At 40.6% G+C, this 18,175-nt stretch overlaps 1 protein-coding gene across 1 annotated transcript in view; it reads left to right on the forward strand.

The window, feature by feature from the left end:
* The window catches only part of sdc2 (syndecan 2), a 48,447-nt gene extending 31,331 nt beyond the window's left edge, over positions 1–17,116 (forward strand). Inside the window, exons 2-5 of the mRNA XM_061760212.1 lie at positions 10,277–10,391; positions 10,948–11,120; positions 12,592–12,721; positions 15,098–17,116. Coding sequence (XP_061616196.1) covers positions 10,277–10,391; positions 10,948–11,120; positions 12,592–12,721; positions 15,098–15,261 — 582 coding nt within the window. The 3' untranslated portion in view covers positions 15,262–17,116. The remainder of the gene's footprint in view (positions 1–10,276; positions 10,392–10,947; positions 11,121–12,591; positions 12,722–15,097) is intronic.
* Positions 17,117–18,175: the final 1,059 nt, after the last annotated feature.

Below are 18,175 nucleotides of genomic sequence, written 5' to 3' on the forward strand. Positions count from 1 at the left end.
GTAACGTGTGTCACATCTTTATACCGGCCTTTGTGTCAGCGTATGTGATTAGTCACAAGAAAATATTGCAGTGCTACTAAGCCAGTACCACAAATTTTAATTTGTTAGATTGGTATACAGTAATCTCTCATTTATCGCAAGGGTTATGTTCCAGACAACCCCCACTATAGACGAAATCATCAAAGTAAAGACCAACTATTTATGGTATTATTTAGATATATTTTAAAGTTTCATGCATGCACTTCATCACCAACAAACAATAGTATATGACTGAAATGTGTGTATGCCTTTAAAAGGGAGGTCTGCTCTATTGAATGACGAGGAAGTGAACCGATGAGGACGTACAATTGGCTGGCTATTTCCCGGCTATAGCACAGTGACGGACAGGTGTGCTAAGAATGTGCTTTTGATTACTACATTTTGTTATCTTTTGTTTAATAAAGCGATTGAAAGAGCAACAGCAGCTGTTTCCATCTTCCCTGTATCTATTCCACCGGTTATGGATTACAATTCATTCTAACTACTGGTGAGAGGTCATATTTAAATTAGCTAACAATGTTTACTTTACTGGAGATGTGTAACTGAACTGTACTATACTGTACAATAAAAAATCTGAGATGGACTGAACCTGCAATAAGTAAACTATGATATAGCGAGTGATGACTGTATTAGACGTTATTGTAGTGATTATGTTTGCCACGGAAGCGCAGGGTTCATGCGAGGTTGCATTCCTTAGATAGAGTTCGGAAACTTTATGTTGAAAACAGAGTGTCACATCTCTTTCTTTGGTGGTCCTGTCTGAGATTCTAGAGGTTACGAGGTAGACTCAAAGTAAGAATTGAAAAATCATTGAGCGCTCCAGACGGCTGGAGGAGGATCTGAATTCCGATCTGTCTGCCAGCCCTCTTGCACTTGTTTTCCGCTTTTTTCTTCCCTCTGAAGTCAGTGTTTTTGATGTGTCTGTGTATTCATCTCAGGCCTTCGAGATGTGAGAGCCGGATGAGGGTGTGTGTGAATGAGTGACTATTGGCATATAAATGCATCCCATGGGTGCTTTCACAGAGATGCAGATGTTGGTGTGCATGTGTGCATTCTTTCGAGGATCGCTGTTTCCTTTGACCTGACTTGGAGTTGAGTTAATATTTGTGCTGTTGGTGAAAGCGGTTGGTTCTTCAACATTCGAGAGTCCACAGCCCTGCAGGCACAGTTGATGACTCCACTTCTCTTCAGTGTTTGCCCTCTCTATCTCTCCTATAGAATGTAGAGAGATATGTAAATATTACCCCGACACATTCGAATTGTAAGGACATATATTTGGCATGAACATGGTGATGTATTGCTTTACACAAATCTACCTCTAGGCTATAGTACTGTCAGCAGCAACGGGTTATTGCCCCCTCCTTATTTTACTGCTTTCTCATCCCTCATTTGTCCACCCACTCACTCTCTCTCTCACCTCCCTTGATCCCTCCTAGTATGCCTCTTATCTGTCATCTTTCTTTTGTCCAATCTTGGTCTGCAGCTCTTCTCTGGTTTACAGGTCGAACAAGCACAGCGACATGGAGCGGTTGTTCAATTTGCCTATGAGAAACCTATAATTCATAGAGGATCTATGTCCGGGCACCACATAGCAGAGCTTTCTAAGTGCTTTGTGCGTACTGTAGTTGTGTTAGTTTTTACTTGTTAAATAAGTATTATTTCAGATGATGTTATGTAATTAATGTGATCATAGTCCACTTTGAGCGAAAGATTTGGGTTTTTCAAGACAAAACACTGCACGTTGACATATGAAAGAGGTAAAAGGTTAAACTAAGAGTGTATTACAGTATGTTTTTGTGTGAGGGAGGTTTTTTTTATGAGAGCCTTGACTTAAAGCTTTGAAAATGTGCTCCTTTGTGTATTCGCTTCACTGCACAATGAGCCTTACTCAAGAGTATGTTTGCCTCCTCCTTCCTTTGCTTTGAGCCCTCTTCTCTCTAAATGATGGACATTTATAGCTTAAGGTGTGCACCTAAAGCTCTAAGAGTGACTCTTGAAAGCAGACTGAAAGAGCTCACTTCAGTCTCCAGTGTGTGTTGTGGATGATTTTTATTTAGACTCAACTGGTTTGTGATCTAATTCAAATGATTGCCATACTTTTTTGAATAGCTATGCAATTCTTATTGGGCATACACACCTAATGAAGGTAATATGACCAAAGAGTTATTTGGACTCACGTCATGATTTGTTTATCTTCATCATTATCATCTTCATCATCATCATGTACAGTGGTGTGAAAAAGTATTGGCCCCTTCTCAAATTCATAGAGTTTCAAGCCAATGTAAATATAACCCAAGTGAACATAAAATGCTGTTTTTTAATGGTGGTTTTATTTATAAAAACAATCTGGCCCTGTGGGAAAAAGTAATGTCCCCCCTTATTAAATAATGAATAAACTTTGGTTAATCACATTTTTTGGTTCATTTTCACTGACCAAACCCAAGTCTGAGTCCCTCCAGACCTGTCCAATCAAGAAATCACCTAAATAGAACCCGTTGGACAAAATTAAGTCAGCCACAACATCTCAAAAAGCAGCAACAACATGCAACGATCCCCAAAAAAATTCAAGAACAGATGGGAAATAAAACAACTATCTGTCAGTCTAGACAGGGTTAAAATGCCATTTCTAAAGCTTTAGGACTCCAGCTGACCATGGTGAAAGCCATTATCCTCAAATGGAGAAAACCTGGAATCAGTAGTGAACCTTCCCAAGAGCAGCACCACTGCTGACCAATATCAATACCAATAAAATAAAAATAAAAAACATCTGAACGATTCCCCAGACTTTTGGCAGAATATTATATGGTCTGAGGAGACAGAAGTTGAACTTTTTGGGAGGTGGGTGTCTCGTTACATCTGGCGTGAATGTAACACAGTATTTCAGAAAAAGAGCATCACAGCAACAGTCCAACATGGTGGTGGTAGTGTGATGGTCTGGGGCTGCTTTACCTCTCAGGACCTGGATAACTTGCTGTGATTGATGGAACCATGAATTCTGCTCTTTACTAGAAAATCCTGAAGGAGAATTTTCACCCATCTTTTCATGACCGCAAGCTGCCCACTTGAGTTCTGCTTCTGTTTGCAAGAATTTGAAATGCTATTTAAGTGTTTTGGGAGCACAGCCTGAGGTATATTTATGGTTTGAACTCAAGTATAAATATAGGAAATTGTAATCCTTTTTAGGGGAAAATTTGCTTATTCGCGGAAATTCTCTATTAGCGGTCAAGCTTTGTCCATAACCCGCGCAAATACCGAGGGTCAGCTGCACACTACACTGTCTATGCGGTACTTACTTTAAAGTGATGGTATGCAGAACCCACCAAGTTTTAGACTTTTCAGATGAATTGCAGAAAGGACACCACAAACCATCCTGAGACCTATATCAATCGCGCTTCAGAGGTGAGAAAGTTACAAGCAAACAAGCCTTCGATCCATTCTGTTAAAACTGAAAAATATAAGGAGTACTGTAAAATGTTATTTGACAACTATATAACAAGAGCTGCCATAGCATAAAACACAGGCTTCATAAATAAGCTAGCAGGCTTCTCGTGCCCAGCCTACTTTACTAGTTGCCACACTGCTGTCTAGTAGTTCTAAGATTTAATAAGAGCAGAAGGGAGACATTACCTGTAAATGTCAACAGCCTGATAAAAAGAGCAAAGGTTTATCAGAGATGTTTGTGCCCCAACATCACGTGACCGTGATCGAGAAAGTTGTCTGCATAGTTTTAGAATGGTTATAATGGGTGTTTCCCCGCATGTATGATAAAGCCAGTTTACTTTATCAAGGATAAAATACATTGTGTTCCTCTGGGTCAAGGTGTTATGGCATATTTAAACAGAATCATCTCACTTATTTAAAATCTTTTGCAAAGTTGAGTCAAAGGACTTCATGTCCTCCGCTGGTAATTCCTTTTAGCTCCTGCCATAATCTTCATTTTACGTTAAAAGACTCTTTCAGAATCAGAATCCTCTTTATTTGCCAAGTATGTCCAAAAAACACACAAGGAATTTGTCTCCGGAAGTTGGAGCCGCTCTAGTATGACAAAAGACAGTCAATTGACAGAGAACACTTTTGAGACAAAGACATTGAGAAAAACAGTCACTGAGCAATAAAGGGTTGCTAGTTATCTGGTAATGGCGGGACAATTTTTAAAATTTATTTGTTTGATTTTTTTTGCCAATGTTCCAAAAAGATGCAGACTTCTCTAGCAATGAGAGCAGTTTGAATGACTAATATAGCAATAGTCCGGTGCAATGCACATTGTGAAAAGGGCGTTGAGACTTCAAAGAGTGTATGCAGTTTAAAGTGACTAGTAGCGCGATAATCTGGGACAATGTTGATTGTGCAAATGTTGCAGGTACTCCTCAGTCAGTGTGCAAGTAGGGCAGATGCTACTCTGTCATGAGTGGCCAGTATTGGTCAACAACAGATATGCAAATAGTGCAGCGTGGCGAGACTACTACAGTGAGTGCACGAGTATGTATAATTGGCCCAACAGAAATGTGACAACAAACTCAAGACAAAAAAATTGGCAGCATGTTGCAATGGAATTGTAGGTTAGCTGTTTAAGAAGTTGATTGAAAGAGGGAAGAAGCTGTTGAACTGTCTGTCGGTAGCGCCTACCTGAGGGAAGGAGCTGGAAGAACCTGTGACCGGGATGTGGAGGATCCGAGAGGATTTTGCACGCTGTTGTCTTAGTTCTGGCAGCGTGTAAGTCGTCAAGGGTGGGTAGGGGGATACCGACAATCTTTTCTGCACTTTTGAATGTCCGTTGCAGTCTTTTTTGTAGCAGCACCAAACCAGACTGTGATGGAAGAACACAGGACTGATTCGATGACTGCTGTATAGAACTGCCTCAGCAGCTCCCATGGCAGGCCGTGCTTCCTCAGAAGCCGCAGGGAGTACATCCTCTGCTGGGCCTTTTTGAGGACGGAATTGATGTTGATCGCCCACTTTAGGTCCTGAGAGACTGTAATTCCCAGGAATTTGAAGGTCTCAACGGTTGACACAAGGCAGCTGGACAGCGTGAAGGGCAGCTGTGGTGAAGGATGGCTCCTAAAGTCCACGATCATCTCTACAGTCTTGAGCGTGTTCAGCTCCAGGCTGTGTCGGCCGCACCACAGCTCCAGCCACTCCACTTCCTGTCGATATGCAGACTCGTCACCGTCCTTGATGAGGCCGATGAGAGTGGTGTCATTTGCAAACTTCAGGAGTTTGACAGCCGGGTGCATTGTGGTCCAGTTGTTCGTGAAGAGAGAGAAGAGCAGCGGAGAAAGGACACAACCTTGGGGTTCCCCAGTGCTGATGCTGTGTGTGGATGAGGTGGTCTCCCCCAGCCTCACCTGCTGTGTGCTGCCCGTCAGAAAGCTGTAAATCCACTGGCAGATGGCAGGCGAGACGCTGAGTTGGAGAAGTTTAGAGGAAAGGAGTTCAGGGATGATGGTGTTGAACGCTGAGCTGAAGTCCACGAACAGGAGCCTCGCGTACGTCCCTGCACTGTCGAGGTGTTCTAGGATGAAGTGCAGTCCCATGTTGACTGCATCATCCGCAGACCTGTTCGCTCGGTAGGCAAACTGCAGGGGGTCCAGCAGGGGGCCTGTGACGCTCTTGAGGTGGTCCAGCACGAGACGTTCAAAGGACTTCATGACCACAGATGTCAAGGCGACAGGCCTGTAGTCATTTAGTCCCGAGATTGTAGGTTTCTTGGGGACTGGAATGATGGTGGAGCGTTTGAAACAGGATGGTACTTCGCACAGTTCCAGAGAGCTATTGAAGATCTGTGTGAAGACTGAGAGGGCTGGTCCGCGCAGACTTTGAGGCAGGATGGGGACACATGGTCTGGGCCTGCCGCTTTGTTAATCTTTTGTGAAAGTGTCCTTTTCAAATCTGCCGTAGAAGTTATTCAAGTCGTTGGCTAGTGTGCTATTGTTCTCAGCTTGGGGTGATTGTCGCTTGTCATTGGTCAGCGATTGGAATGCATGCTAGACTGATTTAGAGTCGTTAGCGGTAAACTGTTTTTCCAATTTTGCTGCAGTTTCTCTTTGCAATGTTCATTTCTTTAGTCTTCTTTAGTCAGTTTGTAGCTCGATTATACAGGGCCCTGTCCTCCCTCTGATATGCGCCTTCCTTAGATTGGCGAAGTTGCTTAAGTTTGGCAGTGAACCACGGCTTGTTGTTATTGAATGTGTGAAACGACTTTGTTGGTACACACACATATTCGCAGAAACTAATATAGGATGTGACAGTGTCCGTATATTCATCTAGGCTGCCAGCTGAATTTTGAAAGACACTCCAGTCTATGCAGTCTAAACAGCTTTGAAGTTCTATCTTTGCTTCGTTGGTTCACTTTTTCACTGTGTTCACTGTAGGCTTCACGCATTTAAGTTATTGCCTGTATGTTGGTATTAAATGAATTAAGCAGTGATCAGACGAGCCCAGTGCTACATGAGGTTTGGCACGTGGCATGTGTTATTTAGCATGGTATAGCAGTGGTCTAATATGTGATTTTTTTCCCTAGTGGGACAGTCGATGTGCTGCTTGTATTTAGGGAGTTTGTGGTTGAGTTTAGCTTTGTTAACGTCCCCGAGAATAATGAGCAGTGAGTCCGGGTGTTTTTTTTCAATTTCGTTTACTTGTTCGGCGAGCATTAGCAGTGCGGCATTCGTGTTAGCTTGAGGGGGAACATAGACACCGGCGAGAATGAATGATGCGAACTCACGAGCCGAGTAGAATGGCTTACAGTTCAAAAACAGCAATTCTAAATGCGGGCTGCAGTGTGTGCTGAGCTCTGTGACGTCCGTACACCATTTTTCGTTGATATAGAAGCATATCCCGCCGCCTTTTGTTTTCCTCGATGATTCCATGTCTCAGTCTGCCCGGTGACGATGGAAGCCGGGAAGCATGACGGCGCCATCGGGTACAGCCTCACAAAGCCAAGTCTCCGTAAAGCACATGGTGGCGGAACGTCCGAAGTCTTTACTGGTCTTTATCAGAAGATGAAGCTCGTCCATTTTGTTGGGTAGGGAGCGTAGATTCGCAAGGTGGATCGACGGAAATGGCAATCTGTATCCTCTGTTGTGGAGCTTTACCTGGATGCCGGTTCAGAATCAGAATCAGAATCAGAATTATTTGACAAGTATGTCCAAAAAACACACAAGGAATTTGTCTCCGGTAGTTGGAGCCGCTCTAGTATGACAACAGACATAAAGACATTGACAAAAATGTCGCTTCCCTCTGTGGCGCCGCCTCCGTCTCCATGCGCCAAAGACTGCAGTCGCTGCTCCGGTGAGTAACTCAGGGAAAAAACTGAGCGGATTTGCGAAAGTTGGTGAAAGAAAGTCCGGAGTAGCCTCCTTGATGGTTAGCAAGTCTCCCCTTGTGTAAGTGAGTCGTGTAATGTCTCCAAAGACGAACGAAAAACACAAAAACAAAAACAATACTAGAGAGCGCGTAACCGAAGCGTCCACACGGGTAGGCGCCATCTTGTCAGATCTCACAAGATGTGTGTCAGATTTCACCCAGCAAAACTGCTAAATGTTTCAAATCAGTAACAAAAGATCTGGAATTTCTCCGTTGAGCCTTTAATACTGAACCCAGTGAAGCAGGCTATTGATGCATGATGAAGCCATGTGTGACATATACAATTCTTTTCAAACAGCTACAATTACTTTCAACACACCAGGACAGAAGTGTGTGTCAGGTTTTAAACTTCACACCCTTGTTCCAGTCTTGTATAATTCTCTTATATGTCCTTCCTGTGCTATTGCTCCGATACATGAAATAACAAAAACAAGTAAGATATGGGAACATAGTATGCAGTGAAACCTCTAGATTCAAGACTCCTGAAATCATACTTATTGGAGCATAAAAATCTCAGTCATCCAAAGGATTTTTACCTCGTGTGTTTTGTTTTTCCCTTTTTTTTCCCATTCTTGCTATTTTGTTTGTTTTTGTGATACCACCACACAGTCAGCAATTGAGTGCCCTGTCAAGGCACCTAATTACAAAGTGGTAAGTCACCAAGTCGATAATGATAATTGCGGAAGAACCCTGTTTGGGCTTCCTCCCTCCATCAACAGGTCACCGTGTTCCTGTTTCATTTTTCGAAACGAACAATGTGGAGATCAAGGTTCTGCTGTACTGTATACACTATCGAAAATTAAAAAAAAAAAACGAAAAAAAAAACCATACTTGACCTCCCTTGTACACATCTTTCTCCTGCCTGGGTACTCACACGGTTTAAAATGTAAGTGTGAAAAGGGTTTCTGAATTGGCAAAACCTTTGGGATTACCATTAAGAATAGCAAATAATTTGAGGTTAAAAGAAGGAATTGATTGAAACCTCTTTATAATCCACTCAGCATAGTGTTCTTATACCCGTTGTAATAAACACTGCATGCATTAGTCACACTCTTGGAGACTTGAATGCCAATGTGGTGTCATGTTAACATGCTCACTCGCTCTCCCTCTCAGTCAATCAACGAATTAATGAAATACTTGCATAAATTTGTAAAAACGCTTTTACTTGGGCATGTGGGTGTGTGGCCTCTAGCTCATTAGGATCCTTTGTCACCATGTGAACTGCTGCTGCCTTGTTTTGCGCCATTGTGCTCATATTATTAGCAATGCATTTTGACCTGTGGAGCGCACGGAGCAGTGAATGACTTTGCCAGGCGGCCGCAGTGACGGGAGTAATGGGGATGGGGGTTGTATTTGAAGGAGTAGAAGGCAAGGAAGGTTAAGATAAAGTTGCTTTGAACAAATTCTCTCTTTGATCAGGCGACTGACCAATGAAAGGTCTTTCTTTCACAAGTCACTTGACTGAGGAGGAATGGCATTGTTCTGTTTCAATCTTCTCCTTCTTGTGTCTTTCACTATTAGCCGTTAGCGGCGTGGACTCCCAGTTTCTTTGTCATGGAGAGTGCCAGAGCTTCTCTTTCATGACTCTTCACAAATACACATATGCACAATCACTTAAAAGCACCACTGTGTATACACACATGTGAATACTTTTCAATTGGAAAAGGCGAGACTGCATAAGGGGAGTCACAGAGAAAAGGCACTTTTTTTGTGTGTCTTTTTGGATAAAAACAAACGTGTAGTAGTCTTAGATTTTCATTTTGGAAATCAGTTTTGAAAATTTGGTTGTCTGACAGTCTTGTCAAATAGTCTGATAAATTAATTCAATGTTTTTTACCCATCGCCACATGTTTGTTCCAACACTGCTGGGTCTTAAACAGGCATTAGTGTAGCCTAATTTCTCATTACCCAATTCCTTCTATTCTTTGCACCAAACAAAAGAATACCCCTCATTGGTCTTTCCGTCGGGCCAATTGATTGTTTCCTCTAACCCAATGTCTTTCAGCCTGAGGTTAATCAGCACAACTTCCTCAGAAGTGACCTGGAACTGTAGCAAACAGATCCCCACAGAAAGACAAGGATGACATATTGTTGTGTGTGGGCTTTCTTTAGTTGGTGATTTTTGTTTTTTAGTTACTCTGAAGCCGGGCTATCAGTACAGAGAAGGGCGAATACGGTTAAATACAGATTAGCCAATCAGATGTTGCCATGGATGCAATTATAACCATTCCAGTCACATACACTCAAAGCAACATATACGTTGCAAAGTTATTTTAAAGATTCGCATATTATCTGCTACATAGAGCACATACAAGAAATATGTTTTTTTTCCCCCTCTGGAGAGTGCAGTTATTCATTTTTCTCGTTAAACCTTGTTGAAATGATTGGCTAGCGACCAGTTCAGGGTGTGCTCCGCCTCTCGCCCAGTTAGCTGGGGATAGGCTCCAGCACCCCCGTGAGCCTAGATGATAAGCGGCATGGAAAATGGATGGATATTGTTGAATCTTGATTCACACATATGGCAAGAAGGAGCTTTTTAAACGAAATGAGCTATGCTGAGTTGCAGCCTTTTCACTCCCATTTGCCCATTAAGCCGTAATACAAACATTCCAACCCATCAGGCCTGTTGTCAAGACAGTGGATTAGGGTGATGACCTGGGCTTGCAATCAGTCAGTTACCAGTGAATGTTGCATTTTAGTCACAAAACAGTGCCAATTTTCAAGATTTCAAGTTTTGTTTTTGTTTTTTTAACCCTGTGTATGAATTTGAGTAAAAAGTCAAGGTCTTCACTTTTCATGATTTATGGAAACCATGAATTGCAACAGATATTAAAAAAGAGCATTCTTAATAGTTTCTTATTTCTTTGTTTTACAGATAGCAGAGGCAGCCAAGACTTCCTCCCAGGCTGACGACTTATACCTGGATGACACAGGCTCAGGAGGTTATTATCCAGAAGATGATGATGACTTTAACTCGGGGTCTGGCTCTGGTAAGAAATATAAGGTGTATGCACACAGTGTAAAAGACCCACCTGCCGGCTCATTTATCCACAATCTATTGGAAGTAAGTTATCAGACGTATGATCGATTTAAATAGAAACATGCAAATATTATGCAATTACCAGAGAACTCATTGCCTTCTAAGACTACACTACGTCAAAAGTTTTTTTTTTTTCAAGCACTAGTAGATGTCAAATTTACATAATTTATTAATTAAATCATTTGATGTGAGAATAAAATGTATCTAAAGATAAATATTTTTACTGTACAAAGTTTAACGTGATTTAAAGTTAAGTGGAAAGTTTGTGTTGGATTTGTTCCTAAATACCCTGCCTGCAAGAGTTGAGTAGTTGCAGTGAATAAGGTCGTTCAAGGTAAAAGATGAAATATTTGGGCTCAACAGCCAACTGCATATTTATTAAACTTCTTTAACACTCTCGGTGAGCTTCAGAAACATCATGGTTGTAGTAAAAATGGAACGTACAGTTCAGTAAGACAAATGTAATGTTTGTGTTTTACATGAATGCTTTTGTCACCATCTCCCAGGTGCAGGTGAAGAGGTGGCTGAAGAAACAGTGACGGTCAGTATGGTGTATATCGCACCCAAAGCAGTAGAACCCACCAAGGACTCCACCAAAGATTTCACCCCCAAGGTAGAGACAGCTACGGTCAGAGAAAAGGCCAGTGACAGCCCACCTAAGAAACCATTCAGAACAGAGGTCAGTATAACACAAGTTAGCGCCATTGTCTTTCACTGTACAGGTTTATAAGCAAGGAAAACCTTGTATTATATAAAAAATGTGATGACATACATGTGAATAAAAAGGTATGACCCTCTAAGTCAATAGTGATTGATGAATGATGTTGTTTATTCATTTAAATCATTTTGAGCATCAGAGGACATACACAATAAAATGCATTCACAGCACAACACAATTGTACCAACCCCCATCAGCAAGCAGTACAGTTGTCATGGTAATGTCACAACATTCACCCACCCACACAGCTACTTTTTAGAAATAATTAATCATTGCTGTCAATCAGTGCAGTTTAAAGTAGAACATAATTGAATTTCCAATATATGAAATTGTGAGAGAAATAAAGATACTGTATGTACTAACTTTTGGAAAAGGCATTTCATTTTTTAACACTAACATATTTTGCTTATTACAAAGCTCTGATCTCTACTGTTCACCAAAATGATCTAGCAGGATCATAAAAACACAGTAACCTGTTATTATTTCTAACCTTCCTGGACTTGGTATTATATAGTTTGTGTATTTAGTGCTCCCAGCATGTTAACAGATCTGTATTTAAAAAAACAGACAAATGATCAGATAACTCTCAGGATAAAGATTTGCGTCAGTGCTAATGATGTAGGATAACAGTTCTCTTGCACATCATGTCCCCGAGAACCATCCTGCATCTCACTTATGTGCCATGCTCTTAATACACTACAGAGGATCCTACATCTGTTTAGGATTAGTTGCCAAGGCTTCACTAAAGCAAGGCCTAGCTGCTGTCTCACTGACACAAAATCAAGGGATAACCCTAACTCCAACCTGGAATCATTCCAGATGCAACTGTTCCTCTTGCCGACTTCAGTAGATTGTGCTAATCTATGCAGGCAGCTTGGATCCATCCTAGTTACATTCTTAGCCAGCCTACAGTATGTACTGTAGGTTTTTGCTGGCCTGCTTCCCTTTGACTAAACTCTTGACCATTAGCAAGCAAATCGCTGAAGTACTCAATGTTCAGCCATGATTGAATCCGGGAATTTATGTGCTGTACCATTGTCATGCCATTTAGGATGATATATTGGCTATAGAGAAAAGAGCACAATCATTCTCAGAATAGAAGGATTAATAGATATAATTTAAATGAAGGGAAGCACAGCGACGTGGTTAGCACATCTTGCGTCACAGTTTGAGGTTTGGGGTTTAAACCTTGCGTCCGGCCTTCCTGTGTGGAGTTTGCTTGTTCTCCAAATACACATTTTATCATTTTGTCTTTTGTTTTTTTTAAATGCCATTTACAAATAACCTGGCCCGTCAGTCCATTTAAAAATCAAATGTGGCTCTTGATAACAACAGGTTCCCACCCTTTTATGGCTTCTGTGATTTTCCCAACAAAGCACACTATATCGACCCCTGTATCTCTTGTCTTTCTCCTATCCTTTTCCAAATCTAGGCACCAGTGCCTGTTACAGAGGACATGCTGAGGAACCAGATGACTAGTACAACCAGTGCCCCGGGCTCGGCTCAGGAGCCCATCGAGGTCCGCACCGAGAACCTTTTCCAAAGGACAGAGGTGTTGGCAGGTATGTGGCTTTTAATAGCAGCAAATGTCGAACCTTGTGTGTAAAAAAAAAATAAGAAAGAAAGAAAAATAGTCCTCTGCATATATTGTGCCTAAGTGACACTGGTGTAAATTACAGTAGTCTTTTTCAGAGGTATTGTTCTGCATTGCAAAACATAATAAAGAAAATATGTGGATTTTAGCAGTGCTGTTTGGCCGATTTTGTTAGACATTGTCACACTTTCCACTAGTACAGTTCAGTTCCTTTATTTCATACACAAATGTGTGTGTCTGGTGTCAGGTCTTCTATTGTCAAGAAAATGAAAAGAAGTGATTTATAAAAATGGATTGATGAGCAGATGCTTGACGACAACAACATCACAAATTTAAGCTAACATGTATTGTATATTAGAATACTACAAGCCTCTCAATTTTGGTGTTTCGCTTTTTAAGAAGAATTCATTGTGCTTGCAGTTGCGAGTTTCTCCATTTCTTTTAATTTGGGGTATGTCGGCATATTACTGGTCGCCTGCTAAATCCCAGGAATCTCCGTTGTCTTTTCCTTTAAGTCTCCCACCTGATCCACTTCTCAAAATAAATGCTTTTAATCAACTCTGTCCTTCTTCCTCCTTGGGACCTTGTAGCGTTCACACTGGAGTGGGTGTTTAAAGCGTCTTCAGCCTTGTTTGAGAACATGCATACCATACTCCATCTGATCCCATCTGTCTCCCCCCCTGCATGTCTGAGTCAAACATTTGATTGGCACCTCACTTCCACTTTGTTGTTATATCCACCTAGTGTTGATCCGCTCAGCCGCCCACCGACAGCTTGCCTCGCATCTCGTTTCTTTTGCTAGGCATATTTTATCGTATGTGTGCTGTTTTTGAATCCTAATTGTACAGTATATTGAGATTACATCTTCAAAGATGACATTATTCATGGTCATCTCCACTCTTCTCCCCCATGGCTTTATGCTTCTGTTGTTTCCGATTGCAACTATTACTCCAGCATGATTTCTGTAAAGATAATATACCATAATCTAATCAAGATTAATCCATCCATCCATCTGCTTTTTTTTACTTCCCCTTCAAGTTTAGCAACTGGCCACTTGCCAGGTTTTGTATCCAGTGGGCCAGGTGGCCAGTCAACATGTGGTAACCAAGGGGAGCAGAGGGCAGATTGAGACCCCATGAGAGATCTGCAACTGATGATGCAAAGGATATTACACAGGCACAATTGGGAGGCAGAGTGAAATAAGCAAATTGGCGTCACTAAGGATCATTAGTGGGCAGTCATAGTCAAAGTGGAAAAGGTGAAGTCCTAAATGGAGACTGGGTGAATAACATTTACGGTTACGCCAAAGAACCACCATTATGTAAGAAGGGAATGTAGGAGAAAACGTATCAGTTACAGTAAATATCGTTCAGTATTGTGGCACGACTTCTTGATACTACAAATTGAGTGTTTAGAAATGCTGTTGCCATGCTGAAAAGACTACAGTGGTACCTTGACTTAAAAGTGGCGCAATTTACAAGCTTTTTGAGTTACAAGCCTTCACCTGATCGATTTTTATATATTTTTTTGCATTATGTTGTAAGTCTCAAGTACTTTTTCCCCCCACTTGAGTGAAGTCGGGGGTAAAACAGTCAGCAACAGTCGGCGATGCACTTTCAGCCATTTATTGAAAAGTACAACAGTCAGACACACCAATACAAAATGTTAACTTACAAGAAGCATGGAGAGGACACTCACACTGAACTAATCGATTGGTAAATGGCCAATCAGAGCTGGAGTTGGAGCTCCTGATTTCACTCACTAGACCACAAACTTAAAAAGCACACGTCAAGTCAAAGTACCACTGCGCAAGTAACAGCAGTCTGCAGACTCTATCCTGATCCGCTCTCTAGGAACTTTGAGCATTTCAAATTGCTTCAATTTGATTGGAGACTGGTTAGTTTTCGTATCTTCCGACGATGGTATAATCATCATTGACATTTTCTCCTAGATTTGATCTCTTTCATTGTTTCTTTGTAATTTTAAAAAAAAAGTGGTGGAGAGGTAGAGCTGGGTGTGATCCATAGTAATAGTGGAAATTGATGTTATATTGAAAATATTGACTAATGGAAGAAGATAAATGATAAACAGAACGGGGCTAAGAACAGAACCCTGTAGAATACCATACGTTACGGGAGATGAACAGGATTTGAAAGATTTGAGCTGGATGAACTGAGTGCGGTTAGAGAGGTATGATAGGAAAAAAAATCATGGGCTATATAAAGGAATCCAATTGAGGCTAGTCTGTAGAAGAGGATGCGCTACGAGATGGAGTCAAAACCTGCGCTTAAATCAAGGAAAATGAGAATCTTCTTCATTGACATCCTCTTTCTGTGTTTCTCAGCTGTTATTGCTGGTGGGGTGATTGGATTCCTATTCGCCATCTTCCTCATCCTACTCCTAGTTTACCGCATGAGGAAGAAGGACGAGGGCAGCTATGACCTGGGTGAGAGGAAACCTTCTGGTGCAGCCTATCAGAAGGCCCCAACCAAGGAGTTTTATGCATAAAAGTCCCTCCCACCTGTCATAGGATCAACAAATCATAAGAGGCTGCCTGAGCTGCAGCCCATGGCAACAGCGAACACGAGAAACAACAATAAGTTACAATATTGATTTAAGGAAAAATAGCATAACGGAAAGCTTTTGCATAGCATATTGTTATTAAGTTTTTTTTCCCTTCTTTTGTTTAAAAAATACAAGCTTTCCTCATTTTATGGCAACTTTCAGTATGTTTGATGAAAAGGTTTAAAAAATAACACAAACAGGATCTGTAAAGGTGAGAAAATAAACTGCATCTGTCTTCTGTCTAAGGAGGTTGTGTTTAGTTGCTGACTACTTTTAACTGTAGCAGTATGTTATTTGTAAAGAAAAAAAATCAAAAGTGGAAATAATTGAATATAATTATACTGTATCAATCCTACTTTGTTTATTTCTTTTTTATTTTGTCTTAGCATGTCTGATGTTGATCTCTAAAGTTGTATTACATTAATTTATCTTTTCTCTGATGTTGAAAAATGCCTTTGTAGTTTTGATGAAGCTCTTTTGTCTTCACATTAACGTTGTTAATAGTCAATGTAAATTTTCTCCCTTCAGGTTTCAATGTTTATTTTTTGCTCTATACCCGTTTGTAAACAAAGGTGAGCATTACATCATGTCTTGTCTATTTTGCCATTATCTGCATTTTGTTTTGTTTTTTGACAATATTTTATTATCATACCCAGGAATTAGTAAAAGATGGAGGGACAGTGTGTCAGGACTCTAAAAAAAAAAAAAGGCTTTGTCTTTCAGATTGCACACTATTGTTTTAGGGGGCTGAAGTCTCTTTATTGTTATTATTATTATTATTATTTCGGCCCACAACCACCTTCCTCAATGTTTTAACTGACTGCGCCCTCACAAAACTAGCATCCTTCTACCCTTCCCCGGCCTCTTTTTCTCTCTGTTTACCATCACACCCACCTTCTTTCTAGTCAGACTGGAGCATGGCCAGTTTAGCTGTCAATGGCCTGCCCCACTTCCAGCTTTGTGCCAGTCTTGACGCTTTAGGCCCAAAGACCTGCTCAGTGAAAAGCCTCATTGGACACAAACACCAGGCCACATGCATAGCACATACCACTGAAACAAACAGAAACATCCCTGCAGACACCTAGCATGTAAATCATGGACATTAAATCTACTTTTGTAGAACCAAGACACGGGTGGAAGGTTTTACACAAGTATTAAAGTAATCATTGTTATCAGAAGCTAAATAATATGTTCACTGGGTAAAAAATGATTCAAGTTTGATGTTGCCTGTTTCCGCTGGACAATGATGTAAAGTCGATAAGTACAGAGTTACAATATTTAAAAATGTATAACGGTCACCCACATGTGGCTGTTCATCCTATGTGACCATTTATATTCTTTGTCCCTTCGGGGTCCTTCCTTGTCATACAGGAACTAAGGTATTGAACTATGTTGACAAACCCAAAGACTCACTGTATTCCTACTCCCAAACCGACTCTCCTCTGTGGCTATTTCTGTTTTTTTTTTGTTTTGTTTTCCACGTTCCTTTTTAAATTTTGTTTCTTTCTCTTAATTAGAGAGGCCTAACCTTCCAATAGCTTATTAGTATCTTGAAAGATATATAAATACAGTATATATAATGTATATTCACAAATGTTTTAAACCTTCAAAGTGCCTACCATTTGGATAAGGTCATGCTCACAGTGAGCATGAAGCAGGGGTCGAAACAGCTTGACTGGCATTCAGTGTGCACGGATGACTGTAATGGTAACATTTTTTTTTTAAGTCTTACAAAAAGCTGACAGTATTGTACCTATAAGTTGAAACAACACTACTGAATAAACATTGTGGCCTAATATCCAATTGCTCTTGTGAAGTTTGTTTTAGTTCTCGGCCTGCAGTTCCTACAATAGAAAAAAAAAAAACAATGTATAGAAAAATATAAATGTACAACGAAAACACAGAATATTAAATGTTCACTTATGAGCAAGGATTTCTGCTCAAAAGGTAATTGTGCATATTTCATTTTATATTTATTTAGCTACGTTCTTGACAACTAAAAACAAACGCTCAGAACAGATGTCCCCTCTCTTCCTATCCTTTCATGAAATTATATCCAAACATCCACAATTGACAGTTAAGACATTAATGTAAATGTCTTAAATCCGTCCAATTTACTGGTTCTGGATTATGAGTGCCATCGTCTCAGCGTAGCGCCCAATTACCGAGGAGGCGGGGGGACGACTGACGTAGGCTGAGAGCATAGTGATAAACTTGTTGTGGTTAAACAAATGTGAGAGTGTAGAAATAAATAAGTATTTTTCAAAAGAAAAGACAAATTTCTTGAAACCCTCCATCGTTTTCTCTAAACTATAAACACATAAAAATCCACTTTTCAAACTACATTCACAAAACCGCAGACTCTTCCTGCAAGAGTCAATCAAGTCAATCAAAATGAAAAACACCACTGAACAGTCACTGTTCACACAAAGATGCTGAAACACTGTAGTTTATATTCCAGGCCTGAAGTGTACAGTAACGGGAATGTTGGGGCAGAATTTTGAGATCCATCTACTCCGGGACATGATTTAAAAAATGCTTGTTTTTGGGCCCACAAAATGCAAGCTCCGTGTGAACAAAATGTCAAAATGATTAAAATTATTTTGCAGCTACCCTGAAATACATTTTTGTGTGGACGGGGCATTATTGGCATTATTGCCCTTATTAGTCCGACTAATCAAAGGCTTTCGCCGGGTTTGAGCAGAGTGTATTTAATCTCTTTTCTAAGGAGTAAAAAAAAAACAATTTGCTCGGAGAGTGGTAGGTACAGTAAAGTGCTAGGTAAATCGGCAGTGGTGCTTGGGATCACATAACGACAAGTAAATTATTTGTATCATTTGAAATTAAGATTAGATTA

This window comes from Phyllopteryx taeniolatus, chromosome 21 (assembly GCF_024500385.1).
Source record: "Phyllopteryx taeniolatus isolate TA_2022b chromosome 21, UOR_Ptae_1.2, whole genome shotgun sequence".
Lineage (NCBI taxonomy): Eukaryota > Metazoa > Chordata > Actinopteri > Syngnathiformes > Syngnathidae > Phyllopteryx > Phyllopteryx taeniolatus.